Genomic DNA, 27,017 nt, shown 5'->3' on the forward strand with positions numbered 1-27,017 from the left:
TCAGAGGGCTTTTATGAAGCGTTCTGAGAAAACACATATGAAAGGGCTGTGAACCCATGTTATGTAAAGGCTAAGCATAGGTAAGAAAGCCAGCATGGTGTTGTGGTTTGAGTGTTGGGCTATGACTCAGGGTTCGAATCCTGACTTAGTTAGGTAAACCAACTGGGTGACCTTGGGCAAGTCACACTCTCTTGGCCTCAGAGGATATCAATGGCAAACCTCTGAACAAATCTTGCTAAGAAAACGCATGAGAGGTTCGCCTTAGGGTCAACATAAGTTGAAAATGATTTGAAGGCACACAACAACAACAAGTATAGATAAATACTTATGGGACAAAGTTTCTGGTTCCTTTTGGTTCCTAAAAGGCAAAAATCATCATGTGAACATGAACGTTTTCGCAGCGTGGGCAGGTAGTGATGTGAGAATGATGGGTACTGTGCAAATAAGGAATAGTGTCTAGATGTTCTTCCCCACCCCTTCCCTCCCATTCCTTTTGTGTTGCACCTGTTGATATCTGAACCTGAAAGTAGGAGACTGTCTTACTACTAATAGCTGTAAGCTGTTATGGGAGCTGGTTCAGTCTCAAAATCAGAGTGACATTCCTCCAAATCAATAAAAGCTTTATCTGTAGTTTTCAACCTATTATGCAGAGATAATGGATCATATTTTTGTTTATTAAAATTTTCTATGGTGTTTATCACACGGGAGGAATTTCTCTTAATTTCGAATGAAAAGAAAGTGGGGCCAGAAAGCATTCACGTGAATTTGCTAGTTCAGCGAATTTACATGAATTCGAAATGCATTCGAACTGACTTCCCATTGCCCAAAAATAGCTTGCCATTGCCCAATATTGCGTGTGGTAGTCTGTCATGCAATAATGTGAAACCCCATGATTGCGTTCAGATTGCCGTTGGATTATACTTCCAATTTCCCTTGTCTGATAAACTCCTATGTAGATGAGAAAATCCAGCTCTTATGCTCTATAGCTTGGTGCATCAAAATATGCTTTGTGGGGTGGAAAATAGAAGAGGTACTAAACAGATGAAAATAAATGGCCACGAAGAAGGAAGAGACCACAGCTCAGTGGTTCAGCATTTGCTTTGCCTGTTGCACATCCCAAGTTGAGGCCCTAGTAGGTCCAGTTAGAAGGACAATGGAGAAGGCCTGTTCTTCCTAAACCCTGGATGCACCATAAACCAGTCAGAATTGACAGTGTTGGATTAGACAGACAAATAGACACATGCCTTTCTACGTAAGGTTCGATTTGGAGCCAGGTACTAGAGAAAAAGCAAGGAATTGGTGCAACAGTGGTATTGTTGTTCTTTGCCTCTGACCAGCTCTGCCACTGCAATCCTTTAAATGATCACAGTATCAGGAATAGTTCAACACATGGGGATCAGAAGCATTAAGTTGTCTGAAGTTATTAAAATGTCATCACAGAATGTCATGAAATATTAAACTTTTATTTTCTTTTAATTTGCAGTTTCTTGCCTTTCCAATGTATAGTATTAACTTGTTCTTTTATTTTTAAAAACCTAAAAGTAATAGTAGAGCATTTTTATCTGTTCATTTACATTTGTGACTGAATTGTCTGTACTGAGTAGCTCACTGTGAATAATCAAACAACTATGTAAATAACTCCATTACAAAGCCATGGCACTTTAGCTTCTTTGACCTTCATTGAAACATATAATGTACAAATGATGATTTTAAAGAGTAAATTGCCTTTTTTCCAGTGTTCTCTCTTTGCTTTCTAGATTATTCCAATGGTGCAAGAATTTATAATTGGCAACTTGGGGCGTATGTTCATTGAGCCACCTCCTTTTGACTTGTCAAAGGCATTTGGTGATAGTCACTGCTGCGCTCCTCTCATTTTTGTATTGTCACCTGGTGCTGATCCCATGGCAGCTCTTCTCAAGTTTGCTGATGACCAGGTATGTTGATGTTCAATCTGACACTGTTACAGTACTTCACCAGTGTGAAGTTTTAAAGCTGGGACCATCAGTCATATATCACTAGTTCAAATTCATGCTTTAGTGAGTGCTAGAGTGCTACTTTACAGATGTGAACTCCAATATACAGTTGGCTCTCTGTGTCCATGGATTCAACCATCCATGGCTACACACACACATAGTGGGACCTCAGTATTTGTGGACTTACTATTCCCAGATTTGAGCATCTGCAAATGGCAAGCCCGCGTTGTCTGCAATGGCAGCATGTGCACTTCATCTGAAGTCCCATTAATAATAATAATAATAATATGTTTTATTTGTATACTGCTTTTCCCTCGATCAAAGCGGTTTACAGCAGACATATAGAACTACAATAAATCAGAATAACAAGTTCAATATAAGCATAGCAGTAATACAAATCCAATATTACAAAAGTACAATAGGATATAAATCACAGAACAAATTACAATAGCCATATAAATATACGCGCACCAGTACAAGCATAGCAATAATACAAAATCCCAAGTTACAGTAATACAATTAAATTACAGTTAACAAAATAAAAAGGAGAAAAAACCTTTATGCTAGCTGATACATGCATACACTTCCATCCCATATCCAACTCTCCCCCCCTCAACATACAACACAGTAACAGAGAAGGATACAAACACTCGATCACTGTAACTGTACAGCTAGCAGGAACCCAAACCGTCTTCCTCTGAGATGTCACACAAGTGCGCAGTTGTGCAGACGCCGAGATGTTACTGTCCGTAGGCGGCATCTCTGGGACGGTGCGCAGCTGCGCAGACAAACCCGAGCCCAGAGAGCCGCCTGGCCGAAGCAGCGGCCCCGAACCGCACAGTCCTTGGAGGGAAAAGGGGGCGGGACGGAGGAGGGGGCCAAACTAGCTGGCTTTATGCGCTCCGCTGCCACCGGAACGCCCTCCCTCCGCCTTCCCCCCAGCTGTGGCAACACTCCTTGGTCCTGGCAGCTGGAGACGCCGAGATGTTACTGTCCGTAGGCGGCATCTCTGGGAAGGTGCGCAGCTGTCCCTAATGATGGCGCAGCTGTATGCACTCTGCTGTGCTGCCATTGGGAACAGTGCAGGCTTGAGCATTCATGGATTTTGTTATCCATGGGGGTGGGGGGCAGAATGGATCCTCAGTGGATAAAGAGGTCCCACTGTGTGTGTGTGTGTGTGTGTGTGTATACACTTTCCAAAACGGAAAGTTTGATTTTACCATTTTGTATAAGGGACACCATTTTACTGTCCCAGAGTATTCAATGGGAGTTGAGCATCCACAGATTTTGGTATCCATAGGAGGTCCTGGAACCAAATTCTAACAGATACCAAGTGTTCATTTTATATTTCTCTTTGAATGAATGCATATTGCAGTACCCATGTACACTGGGAGATTCTGGGATCTTATGACTGCACGATTCTGGAAATTGTCCAAAAAAGGGAACTTTTCCAAGCTATATGAATCTATTTATTGCTTTTTGATGAGTAGACATAACTCTCAACCTCTGGCTGGAAATACACTCATCTTGAAGTCCTGTAACAGAAGGATCCTCTATTTGCTTCACTGGAAGAATTGTGTGATCTTCCAGATGTTGTTGGATTACAACTTTCAGCACCCCTAGCCAGAATAGGCACTGGTGATAAATTCAGAGAATTGTGGTCCAGGAACATATACATGTATGCCTGATGCATACAAGGCCATGAGTCTCCTTCCTCCATTGCAGGAAATGGAGGAAGCCTATGAACACCTGAGATGAACACCTGGAATTCTTTAGGTAAAGTTTTTGCTATCCAGGATCTCACATGGAGACATAATAATTCACAAAGCTGTGAGCTTAGAATCTAGTATAACATTTTATCATCTGTATGGATATTGTAAGGTGTGGTACAAAGATAGGCCAAGATTAGAAAGGCCACCAATGTTTGTTCCTACACTTAGATTCTTTCTCCTCTTATTTATCCCCATCTCAAGCCTTATAGCCCTCCTGCTCCTCCTCCTTATTTGCTAGCAAGGAAGAGGCAGACCTATGCAGAGATGGTACTCACTGAGGGCATCTTGCCCATTGGTTCTGCAAAACTGTTGATTCTGAGCCAACGGGGACCTTGAAGACCTATTTAAGACCAAAAGAGAGGCAGACATATTAGTAATAACTGTATACAACACTAAAAAATATTATTAAGGTGGAGTTGGTGGTGGTGGTGAAAAATGCAGGAAACCTTTTAAAAACACCCTTCTACATGTACAGATTACAATCCTGTGTATATCTTCTGAAAAGGAAGTTCCGTTGAGTTCAGTGGAGCATACTCTCGAGCATAAATTTAAACTTGCATCTAAAATTGCACACTTAGGCCTGAATCCTATTGGTAGTCTCAACTAGACTAAACTCATTGAATTAATATCTGAATGGGGAGTGAATACAATTTCCACTGGTTCTACTCTAACAGTAGGATTCAGGCCTTGGGCTGCTGCAGTCCTATCCCCTTAGGAGTAATTTATGCTGAACACTGTAGGATGTATGAGCAAATATGCATAACATTGCAGTATTTGCCTTGAAACCCAAAAAACAACCAGAACAGGTCTTGTTCTTGTCAAAGAAAGTATTATTATCCAGAGCCATATCCCTAATGAAAGATAACCAAGATTTGATTAGAGAGGCCCACATAGAGCCACATGCTGAATCTTCTTAGCAAACCATACAACTCAACAAACAAAAGGAAACGAGAGGGCTTTTTCCATGACCTTTACTGATTGCATTTGTTTAACATGGGAAGCTTGACTTGAGCTGACATTATTTCATTCAGCAAGTTTGTTGTGTTAGTGACCTTCAAAGATGTCTTCTCATTTCTACCTCACTCAATGGTTTTGTTGTACATGCAGGGCTTTGGTGCAATGAAATTGAGTTCCTTGTCACTGGGCCAGGGCCAAGGCCCCATTGCCATGCGTATGATTGAGAAGTCAGTGAAAGATGGCAGTTGGGTGGTTCTGCAGAATTGTCATCTAGCAACATCATGGATGCCAATGCTAGAAAAAGTCTGTGAGGTAAATACTACAATAACTGCTGTTTACAGTTGGGTGCCACAAGGGGGCAGTATGCTTCTCAATAGCAGTTGCCACAAATAGGAAGAAGCCATTGCTCTCATGTCCTGCTTATGGGCTTCCCATAGGTATCTATGTAGTCAAGGTGGGAACTTGGGTCTTTGGGGAACCTTGGTGGTGCAGTGGTTGTGAGTTCAATCCATGGGGCTCCAAGGTTGACTCAGCCTTCCATCCTTTCGTAGGTCAGTAAAATGAGTGCCCAGCTTGTTTCACATTGGGTGATGCTAACCTGAGTGACACCACTGGTTCTATCAAGAAATACATTCCATTTGATTTAAACTTTGACTTAGACTTGAATTCTGGGGACAGAATCCAAACTTCATTTTTTGCATGCATGGTGAGACTTTATTTATCTCCTCCACCCTGTAGCTTCCCAGATCATTCCAGAATCTGTTTTGGTGGTGGGGAGTGTCTCCCAACCCTCTGAAGAATATTTTGTGAGCTGCTAGGAGGCTGTTTCAACTGAAGAAAGTGGTTCAGATGCATAAGAACTTTGTCAGATTATACTGAAATATCTGAATGTACTTCAGATGAAGTTGCAGGATGCATTTCTTTCCAATACCAAATTGTACTAAATCCTGAAAACAAGTTTTATCATGATCTACACTTGATTCTAATATAGATTTCAACAACTTTGTGTAAATGGACTTTTTAAAGCAGCAAATTGTTCAGAAATGCCTAGATTTGAATTTGCCATTCAGAATATTAATTTAAAAGTATTGTACATATGCATCTCTTGGGTATGTAAGTGTGTGTTCCATGTCGCCAAAAGACTCCCTTTATTATTGATGAAGAATCTGTACTCAGGCAAAGAACAGGAAGAAACAGAATGGTTCCCAATTGGTCAAGGAGTCAGATAAGGCTGTATCCTTTCACCCTATCTGTTCAACTTGTATGTAGAACATATTATAAGAAAAGCAGGCTTGGCTATAGAAGAAGGAGGAGTGAAAATAGGAGGAAGGAATATCAACAATTTACAATCAACAAAAGTTAGAATCATACAAGCTGTTCTTTCCCTATTACCATGAATGGATGTGAGAGCTGGACAGTTGAGAAAGAAGATGGAAAGAAAACCATTCATTTCACATGTGGTGCTAGAGAAGAGTGTTGAAGATCCCAGAGACAGCCAAAAGGACAAACAAATGGGTCATAGAGCAGATCAAGCCAGAGACCTCCCTGGAAGCCAAGATGACCAAACTGAAGCTGTCATACTTTGGACACATAATGAGAAAGAAGGACTCATTGGAAAAGACAATAATGCTGGGAAAGGTGGAGGAAAGTAGGAAGAGAGGAAGGCCACATGGCAGATGGATGGACTCTATTACGGAGGTCACAGGTATGGGGTTGCAAGAATTGAGCAGAGCAGCTGAAGACAGAGAGTTTTGGAGATGTCTCATCCATAGGGCTGCCATGAGTTGAGATCGATTTGAGGGCAGTTAACAACAGCAACAAATTACTGTGAATAGATCAGCCATGTCATGTTGAAGAGTTTCTCTTGCATATCTGTCTGCAACTGAAGACCACACTTGGAGAATTGATGGTTCTGATAAAAACATACAGAAAGTTGACACTGCAGTGAACACAAATCTAGATCCTTTTGGCCTAAATCCAATATGGTGTTTTGCAGTGGTGTCTTGATTTTTGTCCCTTTAAAGCCCTACATGGCTTGGACCCGAGTTACTTGTGGGAACGCCACTCCCTATACAATCCACCCCGCACTCTCAGAATATCTGGGGAAAATCTACTGGAAATACAAACAACTAGATTGGTTATGACTTCCCAAAGAACCTTCACTGTCGCTGCTGATAAACTGTGGAATGGCCTGCCAGAAGAGATGTACCTCATCACTACCTTGGACGCCTTTAAGAGGGCAGTCAAGACAGAGCTCTTCCGGCAGGCCTACCCATCTGAACTTGTTTAGAATATTCACCCATAAATCCTCGAGGATGATTCTCTGTAAAAACCACTATAAAATGATAAGCTATCTCTAAGTGATACCACTATTGTTGATATGATGTATTTATTGGAATTATTGTATTTTATTGATTGTTTTGTATGTTTTTACTGGGTTGTAACCCTGCCTCGATCCACAGGGATAGGTGGGGCAGTATAAATAAAATAATAATAATAATAATAATAATAATAATAATAATAATTATTATTATTATTCTCCTTGCAGACTGCTCTTATGCTGAAAACCCTCTTTTACAGCTCCCCAAAGCAAGTTTTTTTGGGGAAAAGCAGGGTGCTGTCCTTACACAGAATTTTCTTCTTCTTTTTTCTCCTTTAGGAATTAAATCCAGACACAACACATCCTGATTTCCGCATGTGGCTCACAAGCTACCCATCTCCCAATTTCCCCGTTTCAGTACTGCAGAATGGAGTGAAGATGACAAACGAGGCCCCGAAAGGTTTACGGGCAAATGTGATCCGTTCATATCTGATGGACCCCATCTCTGACCCTGAGTTTTTTAATGGCTGTAAAAGGCCTGTTAGTACACCATTATTAGCTCTGTTTCCTCCTTCCTGTCAAGCGACTATAAAACAGACCCTGGCAAACTGATGATGTGTTTGCTGGTATAAAACCTTCCAAATGTAATAGTCCTCCTCTGCACTGATGCCTATACTGATTACTAGCTCCTGGGATGCAGTAATAGCAGATTTTATTAAAATTTTATTTTTATTTTATCACCAGGCTCTCCTTTTCTCCTCTGCCAAGCTTTGGTGGTGTCCCATCAATAATATAGCTTCTCATTTTAAAGAATCAGGAAGAAGCCATTTCCTGACACAAATTTGCAAGGCGGGGGAGAAATTTCTGTTGCAGAAGAATAGCTGAGCCTGGCACTGCTGTGAATGAAGTCTTTAATCAACAGCATTAAAATGGGAGCTTCCTCAAACTGGGATTGCTAAAATGGCCAGGCAGGGTTGATGGATGGCACTCATAAACACCTTCTTTAGAATAATGGCTCAGACTGGGGAGCCACCTGCTGTTTTCATAATTAGGTTTTAGAGAGCGAGTAGCTTGACCCAAGATAGTTTCCATGATCGGTGTCATAATTAAGAAGGGGAGGATAGTTGTGGTTAAGCTGAGCTGCTGATCCGTTTCTGCTTGCTTGGCAATTAAAAAATCCAGAACTTTTTTAAAAAACAGGAAAAAACAAAAATACCCAAGAACAGTGTTTTGTAGGAGGGAGAAACTGAAGGAGAGAAATGCATCCATTTTATAATGGCACAGGCTTCATATGACATGGGGGCATAGTCCACAAAAGTGTCTACTATGCCCACAAGAAGTTTTTTGGTTCTTAAGGAGTCTTGGAACACTTTGTTGCTTTTATTGGCCAAGAGGGAGTCATCTGAATATATGTTTCCTGAGTTAACTTCCATAGCATGGGAGCCAATGGATTGCAGCTACTCTATTACAGGATGCGTTGGAGTATATAGTACTACAGAACTGTATACCACCAGCCTTGGGACGTGGTGGTTAATTTGGAGTATATAGTACTACAGTACTGTATACCACCAGCCTTGGGATGTGGTGGTTAATTTGGAGTATATAGTACTACAGAACTGTATACCACCAGCCTTGGGATGTGGTGGTTAATTTGGAGTATATAGTACTACAGAACTGTATACCACCAGCCTTGGGACGTAGTGGTTAATATGCTGACTCTGATGATTGCAAAGTCAGCAGGTTGATAGTTCAAGACCCAAGCACCACGTTACAGAGGGTGCTCCTGTCACTAGTCCCAGCTTCTGCCCACCTAGCAGTTCGAAAGCATGTAAAAGTGCAAATAGAAAAGTAGGTAGCACTTCAGTGGGAAGGTAACAGCGCTCTGTTCAGGCATGCTGGCCACAGAATCACAGAGCTGTCTTTGACAACACTGGCTCCCTCGGCTTAGTAACAGAGATGAGCTTCTCCCCCTACAACCGGACACAACTAGACACACTTGTCAAAGGGGAAACCTTTGCCTTTACCTTTACCACCAACCTTCTCCTGGACAATTTTTTTCGTTCTTCTGGTGCTTCATAAGGGGCATAAAAGCTTCAGTAGAGGCATGGTGACAGAGTCTGAGAACATGCTTGTTCTGCCATGGCTTTTTGGTGGGTAGAATGGGATTCCAAAACAATGTGGTAAATAAGTAAATGAAATTAGCCCACCATCTCATGGTGCATTGTAGACCTGAAAGGATGGTCTGAAGGAACTCTATGCTGTTCTGCTGCTCAAGCTCACCAGGCCTGGTCTGCTAAACAACCTGGATGGTGAGGCCTGCCTAGGGTCCTCTGAGCTCCCTGGAGGAAGTGAGTGGCATTAGATCAGAAAGAATGTAAATGTAAAGTCAGAAATGTAAATCTATGGTCAGAAGGGATGTAAATAAGCACTGAGGTTTCAATGGCTGTGCATCTAAGAACCACAAGAAAAGTACAAAGGTGTCATTCATTTCCATGTTTTTCTCTTCTCCCAACCCCACAAAGGCTGAATTCAAGAAACTGCTATATGGCCTCTGCTTCTTTCATGCATTGGTTCAAGAGAGACGGAAATTTGGACCACTGGGTTGGAATATTCCTTATGAGTTCAATGAGACTGATCTCCGGATTAGTGTCCAGCAGCTGAATATGTTCCTGAATCAATATGAGGTATCATAACGTTTTGTTGTCTGTAAAAGGAGCTATGTCTGTTGAATGGTCTTTTTATCTCATGACCATCCACTTTGACCACCAGCAGTTGTCCAGGATTTCAGGCAGGGGTTATCTACTTGTATAATGCCAGGGATTGAACCTGGGGCTTTTTGCATGGCAGGCAGGTGCTCTTCCACAATCTTCTGATGCTATTAGGAACTCTTGTAACTACTGTACAGGAGCTATGGGGAGCCTGCAAAGTGTAGCTGGAGTTTCGCGTTGCACTACACTGTTATAGCAATATATTCTACTTTTAACTGTCATGGCAACAGTCTGTTGAGTCCTGGGATTTATAGTTTAGGAAGCAACCTTTAGAATTCTCAGCCAGGGAGATCCTTTGCTGCCTCACTAAACTACAGACCCCAGAATTCCACAGGATATCACCATGGCAAAGTGGACCATAGTGCTATAACAGTGTAGTGTGATAAAGTGTCAAAGGAGTCACAACATGAATGGAATGACCCTGTGGTAGTCACTGTCTCTCAGCATAACCCGCCTCATTTCATTTTATGAGAATAAACACTAAGGAAATATAGGTGCCATCCTGAAGTTTGTGGTAGAATGTCAGGATAAAAATCTTGTATCTATAGCTCAATAATGAGCCAGATCTTTGGGATCTTGAAAATTTAGCATGAACTGATCATAAGGGTGGGGGAGTGTATTGCCACAAAAGAGAAAGGGTAAAACTGTCCTCTCTTTTTTGTAATTGGGGTTGGTGAAATTTTAAGGGGGAAGGAGAAGAACAAAACTCAGGAGTGTCTTCCCTATCTTCTTGCTGCTGTCATGTTTATATAATTCAATTGTCCCCGTAATCCTGTATTTAGGTACATTTAACATAGATCTCTGGGCAAACTGACATGGTTTCCTGAGGATGTTTTAGGAACTTTAAACAAGTCAGCCAGCATTTCCAAGAAACCAAGTGCTGTTGAGGAATCTTGTCATCCCTTCATTCCTCCTTCCAAATAGCTAAAATGGCCTCTTCTTTTTCACTGTCTTGGGCTGTAAACGTGCATGTGGGGTGAGATTCCCATTTACCATTTGACAAATAAGCCATTTCCCCATCCCATGACCCTCTAGGAGCTGCATCAGAGACTCTAAGCAAAAGAGGAAATGGTTGGAAGATTACTTCTGGTGTAAAAATAACTTCCAGTTGTGAGGAGAAAATAGACTATCTCAAGTATGAGGACCAGCACACCCTGTTTAAAGGAGAATCATGACATGATGTTCCAGGATTTTTGGAGGGGACATATATTGTGGGGTTGGTCCAGGAACTACAAGGATGCTGTGGGCTGTATTATTCCTTCAACTACATACTGATTGTTGTCTATGAGGAAAGCCAGGCTACAGATAGTTGTGGTTTTTTTTAAGAAAGTAAAATTGCTGGAGTCCAAACTCCTGTGCGTTTTAATCTTCTAGGCAAAATTTAAGTGAGAGCATTCACATGTTGAGAGAGCACAGAGAATTCACCAATGTGTTGGTCTTGTACGTTTCAGGAGTTGCCCTTTGATGCTATCCGCTACATGACAGGCGAGTGCAATTATGGTGGCAGGGTTACGGACGATTGGGACCGGCGCACACTACGCAGCATTTTAAACAAGTTCTACAATCCAATCATTCTTACGGATCCTGAATACAAGTTTGATGCCAGTGGCATTTACTATGCCCCTCCTGAAGGAGAAGTAAGTATCTTAACTTTCATTGGGCCCAATAGTGAAAGTGGCTCTCCTTTCCTGATTTATGGAAGTGGGGGACAACTGGGTGAGCATTAGAGCCAGGAGGAGGAGTCACTGTTTCAGTGGAGTTCAACTTCTAAGACAGTTGTAGGAAAGCCAGATGTGCTCTGTGGTGTTTTCCCTCCCTAGTGCAGACCAAGCTGGAGCACAGAGTACATCTAGCCCCCACCCCAAAAATATCACTGAATGAAGTGTGTACCATTCTCTGCACAATTAGGGACAATATTACAATGGGAATTTGATTGTCATTGTTGACACTAAGTGGCCTGACTCCCCCACTTACCTGGATCTCTCAGGAGATGGAACACATCTCTTGGTGCAGGTCCTACAATGATGCTCTCTGTATGCATGCACAGAGCCTCTGCACCCCAGTTATATCATGCTCATCACAATGAGGTTTGCTCTACCATTAGACAGAGTGAGACAACTACCTCAGGTGGTAAATCCTGCAGTGAAACAGTGGTAGTCTTCTAGATATTCTTCCTAAATATTCTGACCATTCCTTTCTCAGAGAATAGAGCTATGCAAGCCATAGAATTTGTTGTGATTCTCAAAACCAGCTTGATGCCCTCAGGTGTGGTAGAGGATGCTGCCCCACTAGCAATATTAAGATGGAATTGAGAGTCCAATTTCCATATGTGGAATGAGGGAGCAGGTGCCATCTTATCTTTTGTCTCAAATATAACAAAATGCTAGCTCTGAAGAAGTGGACATAAAAACAAATACTAAAAAAAGCATTCAGATCACTCTATAAATTCCAGGGTGGTTGCAGAAAAGTTAGGAAATAAATGTTTGCATCAAAGACAGTATAACTGCACTAATTTAGAAACCTGATTCCCAGCTCAGGAGAGACAGGTTTAGCTCTTGGCCTCACCTCTGACTATAATCAATCCCAAATCGTTCAAATGAAATTTCACAAGGCACTGTCATTCAGTTCTCAAACCTCATTTCCCTGTTACTAGAGTAATCCCCCTGTGCAGTAAAATAGGTGATGCCTAAGAGCTTGACCTCAACAGAATGTTGAAGATAGTTACAATGATAACATGCTCCTGATGGTTGAGATGTAGTAATAATAGGAACTGTAATAAGATTATCTGGAAGTCCAGTCAGCTTCTGTAAGTAAAATGTGAGAATGGGTGTAATCTTGTCCTTTGCTTTTTAAGGAAAATATCTTGGACTTACTCTGGTCACAATGATTGGCATTTTGCTAATTGACACTGGGTTAATTTCAGACCTGATGAGTATTGTTCTCTTCCTGAGGATGTCGGAGCTTTGGAAAATCTATAACTTTCTTCCACAGCAAGGATTTTACAGCCTAGATTCTATTTGATGATGGCAGAGCATAAAGTTCCATTAGTGTACCTATGGGGGGCATTGGTAAGCAAGCAATATGAGAGCTCCTTCAGTGCACACCCTCCTGGGCCAATCAGTATCTATTGGGGCTGGGAGAATAGAGCTACATCTGGAAGCCATTGAGTAGCCATTGCATAGCCCTGAGAAAATTCATTGAGCAAGGAAGTACTGGAAACCACTGTGGGCACTGCTGGGAAAAATGTTTACACCACTTGACCCCAATCATACAAGCAGTCAGTCAAAAAGATGAATGTAGTCTATGCTGGATGAAACATATCAGTTACATATCAGTTTGGATCCCAGCACCAGAAATGGCCAGGGTCAAGTAATCTATAATTTTCTGTCCCCTTCTATTTCAGTATCTAAGCTACATTGACTACACCAAGACTCTTCCTTTGAATCCTGCCCCAGAAATCTTTGGGATGAATGCCAATGCTGACATCACCAAGGATCGAGCCGAAACACAGTTGTTGTTTGATAATATTCTTCTCACACAGGTACATCTGTTTTCATTTGAGATGCCAGGGGCATGCATTAAAATTACTGCTTATGTAGTTCTACCAAGAATTGTTTTATTATTGATCACAATTTAGCATAAAAGTTAAAATTCCAAGAAGCTGCTCTTTTTTTCCTTTACATTACTGTTACTGCAATATTCATGAATTCATTGGCACTCGATGATGTGGCACATCATGATGTGCTTTCAAAAGAGCAATTTTCTAGAGAATTCACAGAAAATAAAGTCATGGGAAATTCAAGAAATAGTATCCTGGCTTACCTGAATATAGTATAGCTTTCTAGTACTTAATTATGATTGCAGAACACTGTCACACAGATACCTAGAATGCATAATCTCCTTTCTGTCTGTTTTGTTGTTTAAAGAGACTACAATATTCCTGTAGTGTCTTACAAAATAATCTTAGCTGAAAGACTTCTAAGACTTTGCAGAGATACTACTGTGCATCATATTTCTGATGCATATTGAAGCACGGGTAGATGACAGCAGCAAGATCCTGGACAAGATCCTAAATGGAAAGATGGAGTGCACATTTCTTCTGAGCCAGTCAATGTCCATTTGGGCTAGGGGCGTAGACCTACAGTCATTACATACTATGAGAAAAAATATTGTGCAAGGAGGTCCTGGAAACCCCCTTGTGCAGTGTTGAGAAAAGTGCTGATGCCAGCATAATCCCAAGGTAATTCTGCTCTCACTTCCCTCCTATAGGATTCCCTTTATTCAGGCTTTCTAATACAGCCCTGTGGTGGCCAAGGGAGGCCAGGAGTGGTCAAAAAGTGCCCCTGTAGCCATACACACAATAACAAAGACATATTCCAGGACTTCCTGGAGTTATCTGGAGATGTCATACTTGTACATCTGACTACAAGGGACATGGTCAGATACTTTTCAGATGCTCCTGACTGCTACTTAACTGTGTTAAGGAGGAAGTGGAGGTCTTTTCATGAAGGAATTCCTTCCTTTAACAGGAACATATGTGACTAACAGGATGCAACTGTGGTTAAGTTTACCATGAATTTTGAGGTGGATGGTAGTCATATATACGATTGGCATCACACTCCTGGAGGGATGGCAGGTCTTCAGACATTTTGCTCCATACTGTTTTCCAGATCTAAACCACTCCCCTAACTTTTTAAAAAAATCAAATGGCGGGGGTGGGGGGGACATGCAGGTTTCATGAGGGCACCCAATCAGTTTAAAATCTAGATCTCTATTGAGTTGCTGTGTAGTAAGCAGAAGTACTTTTTGTTGTTTTTCAAAAATCTGCACACTTTCTTGATTCGAACTAATAGTGGAAGATAAATGCATGTGCTTATCAAAGACAACAAGGTAATTCCCAGCTCTCCTTATCAGTTACCCGTCTCCAGCTTTAGTTTGATCATTCATCTAATCACTACCATGCTTGCCCTTCCCCAGCGATCAGGATCACAGCATTCTCAGGATGGCAGGAGGATCAATCCAATCTCCTTGTTAAAAAAGGAAAATGAATTGGAAAAATAGTGGTAGTTCAAAAAGTTAGCAAAAAGTGCAATGCTGATCAACAAACTAATACTTACCAGGAGATAGCAGAAAAACCGCTGCAACAAAAGCGGTTTCTCCTAGTTCAAGAGAATAACAGTTGGGGAGAACAAACGGTGAGTAGTCTGATCCGCCATTTTGTAGCTTCATCAGTGAGCAGAGAATTTTCAAAAGACCAGCTGATCAGTCAGCATAAGAGAAGCTTGGGCTGCCATTTTCTAATGCCAGCAATAGGCAGAGAATCCTCAAGGCAGCAACAGCCTGATCAGGGTGAGAGAAGGCCAATGCCCCATTCTGAAATACCAGAGTTGGGTTGAGACAGTTCAGAGTTGCAGCAGCTGATCCAGAGCACAGAATCAGCTGCACCTGTAATAAAGAAAAAGAAATTAACAATGAGACTTTAAAGTCCAAATTCATCTAGTAACATGCAAGAGAAAATATACAAACAGACTGAATTATTAACTTCATTATTAAATGCAATAAAAGAAATGTCTAATGCAAATCAAAGAGCACATGTGAACATGGATCAACTTAATGTCAATAACTATGAGGATTCTCTGCCTACTGCTGGCATTAGAAGATGGCAGCCCAAGCTTCTCTTGCCCTGACCGATCAGCTAGATCTTTTGAAAATTCTCTGCCCACTGATGGAGCTACAAAATGGCGGATTGGACTACTCACCGTAGTAGTTGTAGTAGTTGTATCAGGAGATGGATATTGTAGTTATACCTGTGGTGCTGGATCTCGGCCATACTCATTTTGGGAGGGAAGGCTTGCTTATGTAAATATGTTTTTAGTATCTATCAAAGACTGAAGACATGAGGAGCAAATGGAAACTCTGATGGAACTATTTTATACCCTACGTGTACCTTAATGTTTTCTAGTGGGCACAGTGCAGCAATAGGCAATCTTGTACATACTGCCCTGGGAATAAGTAGCTTTTTTTTTTTTGCACTGTGTAGTTTATTATTGTAATTTACTATTGCAGTTTTAGTGTTGTGTTTTAGTATTTTATATTGAAGCAGTTATAAATGCTTTATTCTCTTGCAAAGCTCCATGTACATCAATGGTGCTATATAAATAAATAGTAATAGTAATAATAAAGTCCTGGTGTGATCAGGGGTGCATGCTTCTGAGTAGAGATGCCTCAGGTTGTACTGCTTGGCCTAGTGAAAACAAATGGCACAGGACTTGTCACAACTTAATTCCCATTGATTTCTGTGGGTCTTGCCAGCTCTTAACAGACTGAAACCTACTTTATGTGCTTATATCAAAATGATACACCCCAGGTGTCCTCAGTGGCAAGGAGGATCAGGCCCCGCAAAAGGGAGGACATGCCACAAAAGGCAGGACCTGACCAAATCAGGAGCCTCCAAAGGAGGACCTTTGGGGATTCCTCCTGGATAGGAGGCTAGAACGGAGGATGTGTCCTCCAGGAAAAGGAGGAGGGCCTGTGGTCAGTCTTCTCCCAGGGCTCCATCCAGTCAGGGCAGGCATACCCGGAGATGAGGGTCTTCTTCTCTGCCTCCGGAGCGAAAGGGGCCCTTGGAGCCCAACAAACCTGGTATCCCCTGGCTCTCTTGGCCAAAGCTCTCCGGACTCCAGTCCAGGCCGCATGTAAAGCTGGGGTGCACTAGTGGGAACGATGTGGAATAAGGAAACAATTCACTTCCATAGTCGGAACTACGCATTGGCCTGAATCGAATCTGCAACCTGGCATCAAGGAAATTCACAAACCAATTTAAAATGTAAGTGAGAATGGGTCCCCTTATTCCCCAAGCCAACAAGGCATAAACCTAATGGTGCCCAGTGGTAGAAGACAGAATCACAAAAGACAGCTCAATGTCCATTCTAACAGAATGTGGTTCTTTTTGTGTTAAGGCAGCTAGATCAAAATAATGTCCCATCTACCCAGTATACACCCTTCATAAAATCTCACTATGTTGAAGTATCTTTTTAAAAAATATTTTTATATATTTTAAAATAATAATAGCAAATTCTCATTACAATATGTAAGTGTAATCTTAAGAAATTGCCTTCTCTGTTTTTTGTATGATTCTTTTAGATTGTCACATTATATAAGGGTGTTTACTTAAAACTTTCCTAATCTCGCATCATACTAAATTGTCTTGTTCTACAACCTATATCAATTCTACTTAGGCTTTGCTACGTTGAAGTATCAAATTGGCCCTTGCTGTGTTTAATCTCTCCCTTTTCAAAAACAGTCTCGGGAGTCAGGTGCCGGTGCTAAATCATCTGATGAAATTGTTCGTGAGGTGGCAAGTGACATCCAGAGTAAACTTCCCAATGACTTTCACATTGAAGCAGCCATGAGGAGATACCCCACCACCTATACCCAGAGCATGAACACCGTGCTCGTCCAAGAGATGGGGCGATTTAACAAACTCCTGCAAACGATACGAGACTCCTGTATCAACATCCAGAAAGCAATCAAGGTGAGGTGCCCGTTCCGGAAGGCATGTTAAAGTTTGAGCTGGCTGGTGAGAAGAGCTGTCAACTTCCATTAGTGTCACGGATGCCTCTGGGAATGCGCCAATTGCTCTTTTTAGCTGGTGGTGTCATCGTAATGCCTGAGCTCTGCCCTTAACAGTTGCTTGTGAGCAGCATCCATTCCTAACCAATATGCTGTGCTGCATAATGTAATGCTGCTGATCTGGAAATGAGAAAAGGGGAACTGAAAAGCATAACATGCTACAGATGTTACAAGCATCTGCGGCCCCCATGCAGCCAGGAAAGCTCTTGTAACGTCCCCTCATGTGATAGCTACTTCTAGTAGTACTCATACTACTACTAGTGGCTGCAGCTCAACTGTAAGTGTGCAACCTGAACAAAAACAGCAATTCCTATCACTCTTCATCCCTGGCTATGCTTCTATGGGAGATGCAGTCCAGCAACATCTAAAGGTCTACAAATTGCTCACTCCTCCTTTTACAAGGATCTAGGAGGAGATGATGATGATGATGATGATGATGATGATGATGATGATAACCCGTCCCCTATAAGCATGTTGAATAAAGTACAACTAAATCACATAAAACTCATGGTGTATGTATGAAATAGAGTTCTAATCTGACAGGGATCTGGCTGCTCCAGATGTTTGGTGAACTGCTACTCCCATGAGTCTTCATTAGTAGCCAGGCTGAGAGAGAACTGAAGACTGACATCAGAAGAGCCGCAGATACCCATGCACCTGTGTTACAAGTGTTGCACAAAAGTGAGAACTCCAAGTGAGTTTTGCCTTGCACAAGTGTAAAGGGAACAGGGCTGGCATCACTAAGCTGATGTTACAGCCATATCATCAAGCATCCTTGCCTACTGGTACAACATAAGATTATTTTGAATGCATGAGTGCAAGCTTGTAAGACTGGCAGATCTCTGGGTAGCAACTGTTTTACATTACTGTGAGTGGTTGCCATTGAAATGGGCTAAACAGATCCAAAGAAATAGCTTGAGGAGGCTGAGAAACTGCCTTGTAAGGTGAGAAACTGGGCCCACTAATATGTCTTTCTCTTTCATGTGTCTCTCATCCAGGGATTGGTGGTGATGTCGGCAGAACTTGAAGAAGTGGTAAATAGCATTTTGAAGGGCAAGATTCCAGGCATGTGGATGAGTAAGTCTTATCCCAGCCTCAAACCGCTTGGCAGCTATGTGAATGATTTTCTTACCAGACTGAAATTCTTGCAGGTGAGCATAACATGTGTACAAAGCCTGCCGAGCTTGGCCTATGTGGTTTTTTTTTGTTGTTCTTTTTTTGATTCTTCTAATTTTTCTACTAAATATCTTCCTTCACCCACTCTTGCTGTTGTTGCAGACATGGTATGAGAATGGAACTCCCCCGATGTTCTGGCTTTCAGGATTTTTCTTCACTCAAGCCTTCTTAACTGGTGCCCAGCAGAACTTTGCCAGGAAATACACCATCCCAATAGACCTGTTAGGATTTGACTATGAAGTCCTGGAAGACAAGGAATACAAACATGCTCCTGAAGATGGTGAATGTACCACCAAATCTTTCTTAATCTGTAATGGTCATATTGGTAGCATACCTTGGATGTAAGGTTGGGGGGGAAATGCTGTCCCATTTGTTCTCCAACACAGCATAATTTAGATTAGGATGTTAGGTTGGGAGTTGTTGGTACAAAGTCACCTGCAGAGCTTCAAGGCCGAGCAGGGATTTGTTGAACATGTGTATTCCTACCTGTTCTACTAGATGAGGCAGCTTCCTGCTCCTTTGCTCCTTTTGTAATGTGTGTTTACAGAATTCTCCAAATCATGTGAGGTTTTGGTCTCTTTTTGGTTTACTTTCTTTGCCTTTAATTCTGTGATGTGTGGGACATTGGATCAGATCTGTTTTAGGAGGGAATGGTGCCTACATGCCCTCCTCCAAGATTTGGGGATCCCTTTAAGGGTTCTGGGAATGAAAGCCTGTAAGAATATACCCATCCTGGATGCTGTTGGTCCCATTTTACCCCTAGCAGCAAGGGATTCATGCAGTGGTCTGCAGCCATACGAAATGTGATGCTACCCCCCTGCCCCCGAATCAAACTAGCAGGGGGTCATCTGATGATTGGATCCAATTCTAATGCTATGCCAATACTTGAGAACCAGTAGTTGTTCTGAATGTTGGATGGGGCGGAGAGCCTCCATTGTTTTATGGTAGCATAGATGTCCAGTTATGCTGCTATTACACAACCTCTGAACAAAATAGCAGTGCATGTGGATGTGATCAGTTTGCATGGTTAACAGTCCATTGTGCAAATGCAGTGCAACTGCAGAGGCCTTGGATATTTTTCTGCTACTTGTACACTATCAGCTAGCTATGACAATTTACTTTATGTGCATACAATAATGTATGCCTGTATGTGTCACCAACAAGGTTCTGCCCTAGAACTCCAGACCTGGGTTCAACTCAGCCATGGAAACCCAGCGGCAAGTCTCACTCTCTCAGCCTCAGAGGAAGGGGAAAACCCCCTCTAAATAAATCTTGCCAAGAAAACCCCATGATAAGGTTGCCATCAGTTGGAACTAACCTGAAAGCTCATAACAAACTAACGGATACTGCTACTACAAGAGTCTTTATCTCTTGCTCACACTGTCAACTACACCATAGTCCAACACTTCGGTTTTAGTTCTAGAATCAGTGGAAATGATGAAATGCATGCTTGGAAAATGTTGGCAACTGTTTGTAGCAATACAGCAGTTGTGAAATCCTTGATGACACGACAGCTATTGAGAGTTAGGGAGTGACCCTGCCCTTCTAACAGCCACTACTGTCTATACTCATGGACAAGTAGACATTTTAGTCAAAAAAATTGAGCCAAAAAACCTAAGTTGACTTATCCAGGGGTTAGTGTACCGTATTTTAACTCTTATATAAAAAGAGAATCATCCCTTGGTGAAAGGCAACAGCATAATGTCCTGGAAGCACAGACCAACCTCTATTCATTTATCCATCCAGGCTTTAGTATGAACCTAGTGATGCCTGTTAGAATTTGTTTTTCTTTGCTTCATCCTTTCGATCCTTTGTTACATGCCCCTAAGTTTTACCCTCAACCTATATATCAAAACCCATAATTTTGCCTCCCAAATCTGCCCTTAATTTATACCTGAGGTTGACCTATAGTCGAGTATATACAGTATATGTGTCCCTTACTTTGCTTTGCCATTTGGTGTACTATTTCTTGTTTCTTTCTAAATAAATGTAGGTGTCTACGTTTATGGCTTGTTCCTGGATGGTGCTCGCTGGAACAGGAAGACTAAGAAATTAGGAGAATCGTATCCCAAAATCCTTTACGATAACATGCCAGTGGTTAGTATTTACACTATAAATCTTAATTTGAGTAAAGAGCACACTAGTTTAATTATACTTGTATCAAACTCACTGGAGACTTCCTTTTGAGTACAGTAGATGGTTAAGCTTGCTCTCATAGGCTGCAATCCTATCCTATGCACCCTTCTGTGCTAGCACTGTAAATTCCATTGAACTATTTGGCATGGCGTTGGGTTGAGACAGGGTAACTCATACATGCAAGTTCACAGGACGCTGTTGTATAGTCAGACTGCTGGTCCATTTGTCCAGTGCTCTGGCAGTCCAGTTTCAGGCAGGATTCTTTCCTAACTTTACCTGGAGATCCCTGGTGAGTTTCCATCCAAAATACTAAGCAAACCTTATGCTGCTTTGCCTCTAATCAAATGAGATCACATGTGTTCCAGGGGGTATGATGTCTTACACTTTTAAAAAGTCATTTGTTGTAATAGCCCCTTCATTAGCCAATACCAACATTACTCTGCCTTGCAACTGAATATTAAACACTGAAACAAACTGGATTGTAGTAGTCAAACTAATGAACGATGGTCCAAAGGTATGTCCAAAGGAGGGCGACTAAAATGGTGACGGGCCTGGAAACCATGCCCTATGAGTAAGGACTTAGGAAGCTGGGGATGTCTAGCCTGGAGAAGAGAAGGTTAAGAGGTGATATGATAGCCCTGTTTAAATATTTCAAGGGATGTCATATTGAGGAGGGAGCAAGCTTGTTTTCTGCTGCTCCAGAGAACGGGACCCGGAACAATGGATGCAAGCTACAGGAAAAGAGATTCTACCTCAACATTAGGAGGAACTTCCTGACAGTAAGGGCTGTTCAACAGTGGGACACACTTCCTCAGCGTGGTGGAGTCTCCTTCTTTGGAGGTCTTGAAACAGAGGCTGGTTGGCCATCTGTCGGGGATGCTTGACTGAGAGTTCCTGCATGGCTGGGGGGTTGGACTGGATGGCCTTCAAGGTCTCTTCCAACTCTAGGATTCTATGATTCATACATGCAGGTTAATACTGGACTCCAGTAATTCCCATGTACAGGTTCCTGTGTGACCTGGCTGTAACTTCTAAAATTATGCTGTAATAGCCAAGAGCACATAACAAGGTTAAACATTTTTAGGACTAAAACAAATCAGTAATCTAAAGTAAACCTACTGAATCCATGGAGGCCAAGATATTGCATTTTGTGGGTTTCTCCCCTTCAACTTGCATCTATCTTAGAAACCAGGTCTCTCCAACCAACATTGTGTTTACAAAATGTAGGGAAGCTGGGAGTGCCAGGGAATGAGTAGTAATATCTAGCACTTTCCTGGCAGTAAGGGACTTGGCAACAGGCTGCTATAGGTGGACCCAAGGACCTAGTGGTTGCCTGTCACAAAGTGCCTCACTGCCACATACTTTTCACTCACTGTCCCTGTTCCTCAGCATCTCAAAAATTTGTGTCATGGGGACTGTTGCGGTAGGTTTTGGAAGCTCCTTTTGGTCATTGCAATGGTGCAATGACCTTAAATGGGAATTTCAAAATTTATGATGTCATGAATCTGATGTGAAGTTGAAGGCTTTCATGGCTGGCATCCATAGTTCTTTGTGGGTTTTTTGGGCTATGTTCTAGCAGAGTTTCTTCCTGACATTTCGCCAGCATCTGTGGCTGGCATCTTCAGAAAATGTTTGCCTGGAAAGGACTTGGCTATATATATTGTGTTACCTTTCCAGCCCGAAAAACCCACAAAAATCATGAATCTGATTTTCGACATTCTAAATACTGACCAGGATACCAGCCAGGATTTTCATATTCAGTGACTGATTCAATGGGACTAGCTCTAGATGGGACTAGCTCTTGGATTTAGCAATGGGTCAGAGCTGCATGAAGAATGCTCTATTCAGTGTAGAAGAAGGGATGGTGTGTCTGCATGCATGTTATTTTTGCTTAGCAAATTGTACATAATCCAACATGGCTGATGACAGGGCCCTTTGTGCTTTCCCCTGCAGATGTGGCTAAAGCCTTGCAGAAGGTTAGACATTCCTGAAAGACCCAGTTACTTAGCTCCAGTGTACAAGACAAGTGAAAGAAGAGGAACTCTGTCCACTACTGGCCACTCCACCAATTTTGTGATTGCAATGATTCTTCCTTCAGATAAACCAGAGGAACACTGGATTGGACGAGGGGTTGCACTTTTATGCCAGCTTAACTCATAAACCCAGACAAAGCTATGGCAGAGAGACTGATTTCTGATCCTACTACTTTAATGATATTTTTCAAAGTCTAATTTCTGAAGAAATTCAAACCTTTGGGAGTTTTTAAATACACACGATTTGTATCTTTTGAGTTTGTAAATAAAAAGTAAACCAGTAAAAGAATGTTCCTTTGAAAGACCTTGGAAAAATCAGCCAACAGATTTGCTTATTCAATAATTTTATTTCTGTACGTTCCTTAGGAATAAGGAACATACATAAGATGAACACAACACTGTTGACAATGAACAAAAACAGCATCTCATCATTTCCAGCTTGATAGGTTTTTTTTCTTCTTTAAAAAATGGATTCTGATATAAACAAACAAACAAAAAACACCACCCCCCACCCCAGCTGATATCTCAAATATCTTTCAGGACCATAATCACATTGTTTTAACCATAAGGAAAGAAGTCACACTGCCTCCTAGGATACCTACAGCATTTTCTAAGCAATAATTATCACAGCTGATTGAGTGCAGTGTGATCAACATGGGATGTCACACAGTGACAGCATTGTAAAATACAAGTAACATTTATGTCCTCCTACAAGTACATGTTTAAATGAGACTGGACTCCAGCAGAATGGAATGATGAAGCCAGGTAGAAATGTAGCGGAATCCCAATTGCCCCCAATGTGAATTAAAACTATCGCATTTCAAAATATTCTGGGACTTCAGTACTCAAGGAAACAGAAGAAGCCATGACTGCTGTCTGACTCTTCACAAAGTATAACACGCCGTGTATGCAAAAAACAAGGACGCATCCCATTGGGAAGGAAAACGCAAATCCTACCGCTCTTCAACTTGTGCATCTTTGTCAACTTTTGTAACTGAGAATGAAATTGTTTTGTTTCCCTAGACAAGGCAATATTATACAATACCACATGCCAGCAAAATGGGGGGAAAGGTACTACCTGAAGTAGAGAAAGCTTTATTCATAATTACAAAAATAAACCTTAAAAAGCAGATCTCCCCACCCCACCATCCCTCAGAAGTTTTTCTTGGCTAAAAAAAAAGTCACTTCAGCAATGCCATGACCTTTCTTTTTATTTGGCAAATTTAATTAAAATGGAGTTGGAATCTCCAAGCCAGAGACAAGAGAAAGTACCACTTATTTCAACGTGAGTTCAGTGTCCTTTTCTCTGGCTCCATTAAAAAGGGTACCTTCTGCAGTGAGGAGGGCAAGACCAACTCAGTAGGACCCAGAATGGTAAATGCTTGCAGGATTTGAGCCCTGGTCTGAACACCAACTGGTAAAAAATATGGTCAACACTTAACACTATTCCAACCTTCCCCACCATAAAAAGAGGCCTAACAAAAGGCATTTAACATACCTTTAATGTAGACAACAGTGGTCACATATTATTTTTCTTTAAAAAAAAAGAGGAATGATAAGAGAAATGAACTGGAAGAATCCAAAAGAAAAGCTGATTTTAATTTGGAATGAAGCCTTGTTCCATTTTCCAACCTAGCTCATCTTTAGGAGCTACCTGACATGAGCCTAACTACCAGTGCCAATCTGTACCTACTCAGCTTAACTCCTGTATCAAGAGATGAACTGAGAGGGCAGCATGTTGGAAGAAAGCAACTGCCATGCTAATGTTAATACTATTAGGCTGTGTTAGCATCAAACAGGAAAATGAACAGGGTGTGCACTTCTTACAAGTGCCCACTATCATATTACAGAGAAGACCAATCTGTACCTAGCAATATAAGCTGCTTGGCACTGGACAATGTAGTGCTGGTTAAGGCTTTTGGCTGAGCCCATCCTCCCAAGCCACATCCACCATGAGTCTACAACATGCTTTATTATAATCTAAAGACTTGCTCCTACATTGCCTCTGCGGTACCTATGCTTCCCATACTGTTTCAGTAATACAGGAACTCTGCAGTCAACATGGGAGACTAAAACAAGGCAATGGGGTTACTTTAGTTCCCTGGAAGATGTTACCTTTGAGGCAAGAATGTACCCAGCTTGCCCTTTCAATTGGATGACACAGAGTTCCTATGTTACAGAAAAAGCCTAACTGCAGCAGCAACATAGGAACAAGCCCTGTGTAATAAAAAGTAACCAAAATGCTTGCGTAGCCAATGCCAAAGAGTGAGCCTTTTTATTTACAGAACCCCCAAGTCCTAGCAATGGCTCGAAGCAAAGGTGGCAAGGCATTCAACGTAATACATTCAAAACTGTACTGGGGAATTATGTAAACAGTCACCAGGACTGCTTCTGAGGAGCACTGGATCAGCTCTTCTCAGCCTGGATTTTAAGGTTATAATGTGAGAACAAATTTGGCTGTCATGACCAAAGAAATCCAATGCATGCGCTTCATTATAGGAGGGAGGAAAACAACAACACAATTCCAGGTTTTGAGTAGCACTGCTACATAGCATGGTAATGCAACAAAAGGACCAAAGAGAAAAAGAAAGAGGAAAAGAAAGAGAGAGTCCAAAAGCAGTATCAACAATTTGGCATTTTGCTAACAAAAGTCTACAAGCCAACATTAAATACCTACTAGCTGTCACCTCTCTCAAACCCCAACTGTTGGGAACCTAGCCCTCTAAAGCCTGTGGCAGAAATCCTCAGCTTGCTTTCTTGGACTTCCAAAGGACAACAATGCACCATGGCATGACTCTCATCCAGGGAAAGAAGTTCCTGGATCTGTTGTCCTCTTTCCCAAGGGAGCCTGAAACTGCGGAGCTAATGGGGGTAGACAAAGGAGACAACAGTGACTGCAGGCAAGAAGGTCTGCTCAGTGACTGCTGAGTTTGGAAAAGTTAATTTCTGGATGCTGTCACCTCAACAAATCAACTTTTCCAACTTCTCAAATAGGGTTAAAAATCACACAGCCCACCAGAGGATGTTGGACTGCAACTCCCAGCTGCCTTAACTGACATAGTCAATGGTGAGGAAAGCTGCGAGATGCAGTTCAGGAGCCTCTGGAGGGCTGAAGATCCAGACTCTTCCTCTAAAAGGACTGAGCGAAGGGTGAGAAAACTGAAGTGAAAGATCTGATCCAGGAGAATACATAGTTTCACTTTGGTCACTGACCATTCAGCACAGTGCAGAACAGCTGACTGAACATTATTAAGAAACAATGTCCAGAGCAGGGAGGTGCAGGGATGCACCCCTGATACTGCCAAAAGGCAATTCACAAGTAACAAGCTTGAAACCCTTCATTTTTAACATTTTTTAAAAAGAAAATGCAACCCCAAGCACCCAGAATACTCTCCAGTCATGCATTTCTGGATTGTTTCTTGTTGTTCTGTGTATGCATACATGGTGGGAGGTCAGAAGCTGTGACAAAGCCTATGGGCCACCTGTCAAGGATGGTACACCTTGGAACTTCATGCTCTGGCTCTTGGCAGAGGGTGAGCATGTCACATTTGCTTAAGTATTACACAAAAGACTTTGTCAGCAATTTGACCTCAATAGCACAGTGCAACAGTAAGCTGGCAAGGGGCAGGGGAGAATCTCCAATACAATTGTTAACAGCATCCTGAGCATTGGGGTTAGATCTCCTGCTTCCAACATGCCCCAATTAGAAATGAAATCAAACCTAGATCTGACCTTTGGGGAGCTGAACCTCATTCAACCAGGTGTGTGTGTGTGTGTGTGTGTGTGTGTGTGTGTGTTTGGCTAGAAAGCAGGATCTTGTTTATACAGACACCAGAATACTGTTACTTGTAAGGTAGCACACGCCATACTGCTTTGCCTGGGAACAAATGTGCATACAGTACAACAGTGCAGACTGAAAAGCCATACAGTAACGTGGTTGTAACCACAGTTAAGTACTGCAAATGGTCAAAACTGGATGTCCAACACTATTTTGTCTTCATAAAGGGCAATCACCAGCATAATGGCAAATCCCATGACCAATCCTAAATTCTGAAGGATAAACTGTCCCACTGGACAGTAGCCATGCTCTTCATTGTCGCCATCCCCATGAAGCATCTCTGGAAGCTGAAACAGAGAGAAAAGGTAGAATAATCACCTGTAACCTAGCCAGTTCAAACTTCTTTTTGTGAAAATGATTAGCACTCTTGCATTTGACTTAAGCCAAGAGTCCAGAAATGGTTACCTGAATT

General features: G+C 41.9%; 2 protein-coding genes across 7 annotated transcripts in view; one reads left to right on the top strand and one right to left on the bottom strand.

The window, feature by feature from the left end:
* The window catches only part of LOC149313647 (dynein axonemal heavy chain 7-like), a 200,027-nt gene extending 176,926 nt beyond the window's left edge, over positions 1-23,101 (top strand). Inside the window, exons 54-64 of the mRNA XM_089519551.1 lie at positions 1,758-1,934; positions 4,853-5,014; positions 7,362-7,562; positions 9,545-9,706; positions 11,242-11,427; positions 13,194-13,331; positions 17,094-17,324; positions 18,421-18,573; positions 18,701-18,878; positions 20,592-20,695; positions 22,688-23,101. Coding sequence (XP_089375677.1) covers positions 1,758-1,934; positions 4,853-5,014; positions 7,362-7,562; positions 9,545-9,706; positions 11,242-11,427; positions 13,194-13,331; positions 17,094-17,324; positions 18,421-18,573; positions 18,701-18,878; positions 20,592-20,695; positions 22,688-22,894 — 1,899 coding nt within the window. The 3' untranslated portion in view covers positions 22,895-23,101. The remainder of the gene's footprint in view (positions 1-1,757; positions 1,935-4,852; positions 5,015-7,361; positions 7,563-9,544; positions 9,707-11,241; positions 11,428-13,193; positions 13,332-17,093; positions 17,325-18,420; positions 18,574-18,700; positions 18,879-20,591; positions 20,696-22,687) is intronic.
* A 1,206-nt stretch (positions 23,102-24,307) lies between these two features.
* Positions 24,308-27,017, bottom strand: part of SLC39A10 (solute carrier family 39 member 10) — a 60,481-nt gene continuing 57,771 nt past the window's right edge. For all 6 annotated transcript variants that reach the window (XM_089519547.1, XM_089519543.1, XM_089519546.1 and 3 more), the window contains one exon: positions 24,308-26,892. In XM_089519547.1, the coding sequence (XP_089375673.1) occupies positions 26,734-26,892 (159 nt within the window). In that variant the 3' untranslated portion in view covers positions 24,308-26,733. The remainder of the gene's footprint in view (positions 26,893-27,017) is intronic.

Source organism: Sceloporus occidentalis, unplaced genomic scaffold (assembly GCF_023333645.1).
Source record: "Sceloporus occidentalis isolate IW3139 unplaced genomic scaffold, rSceOcc1.0.p SCAF_4, whole genome shotgun sequence".
In the NCBI taxonomy this organism is placed as follows: domain Eukaryota; kingdom Metazoa; phylum Chordata; class Lepidosauria; order Squamata; family Phrynosomatidae; genus Sceloporus; species Sceloporus occidentalis.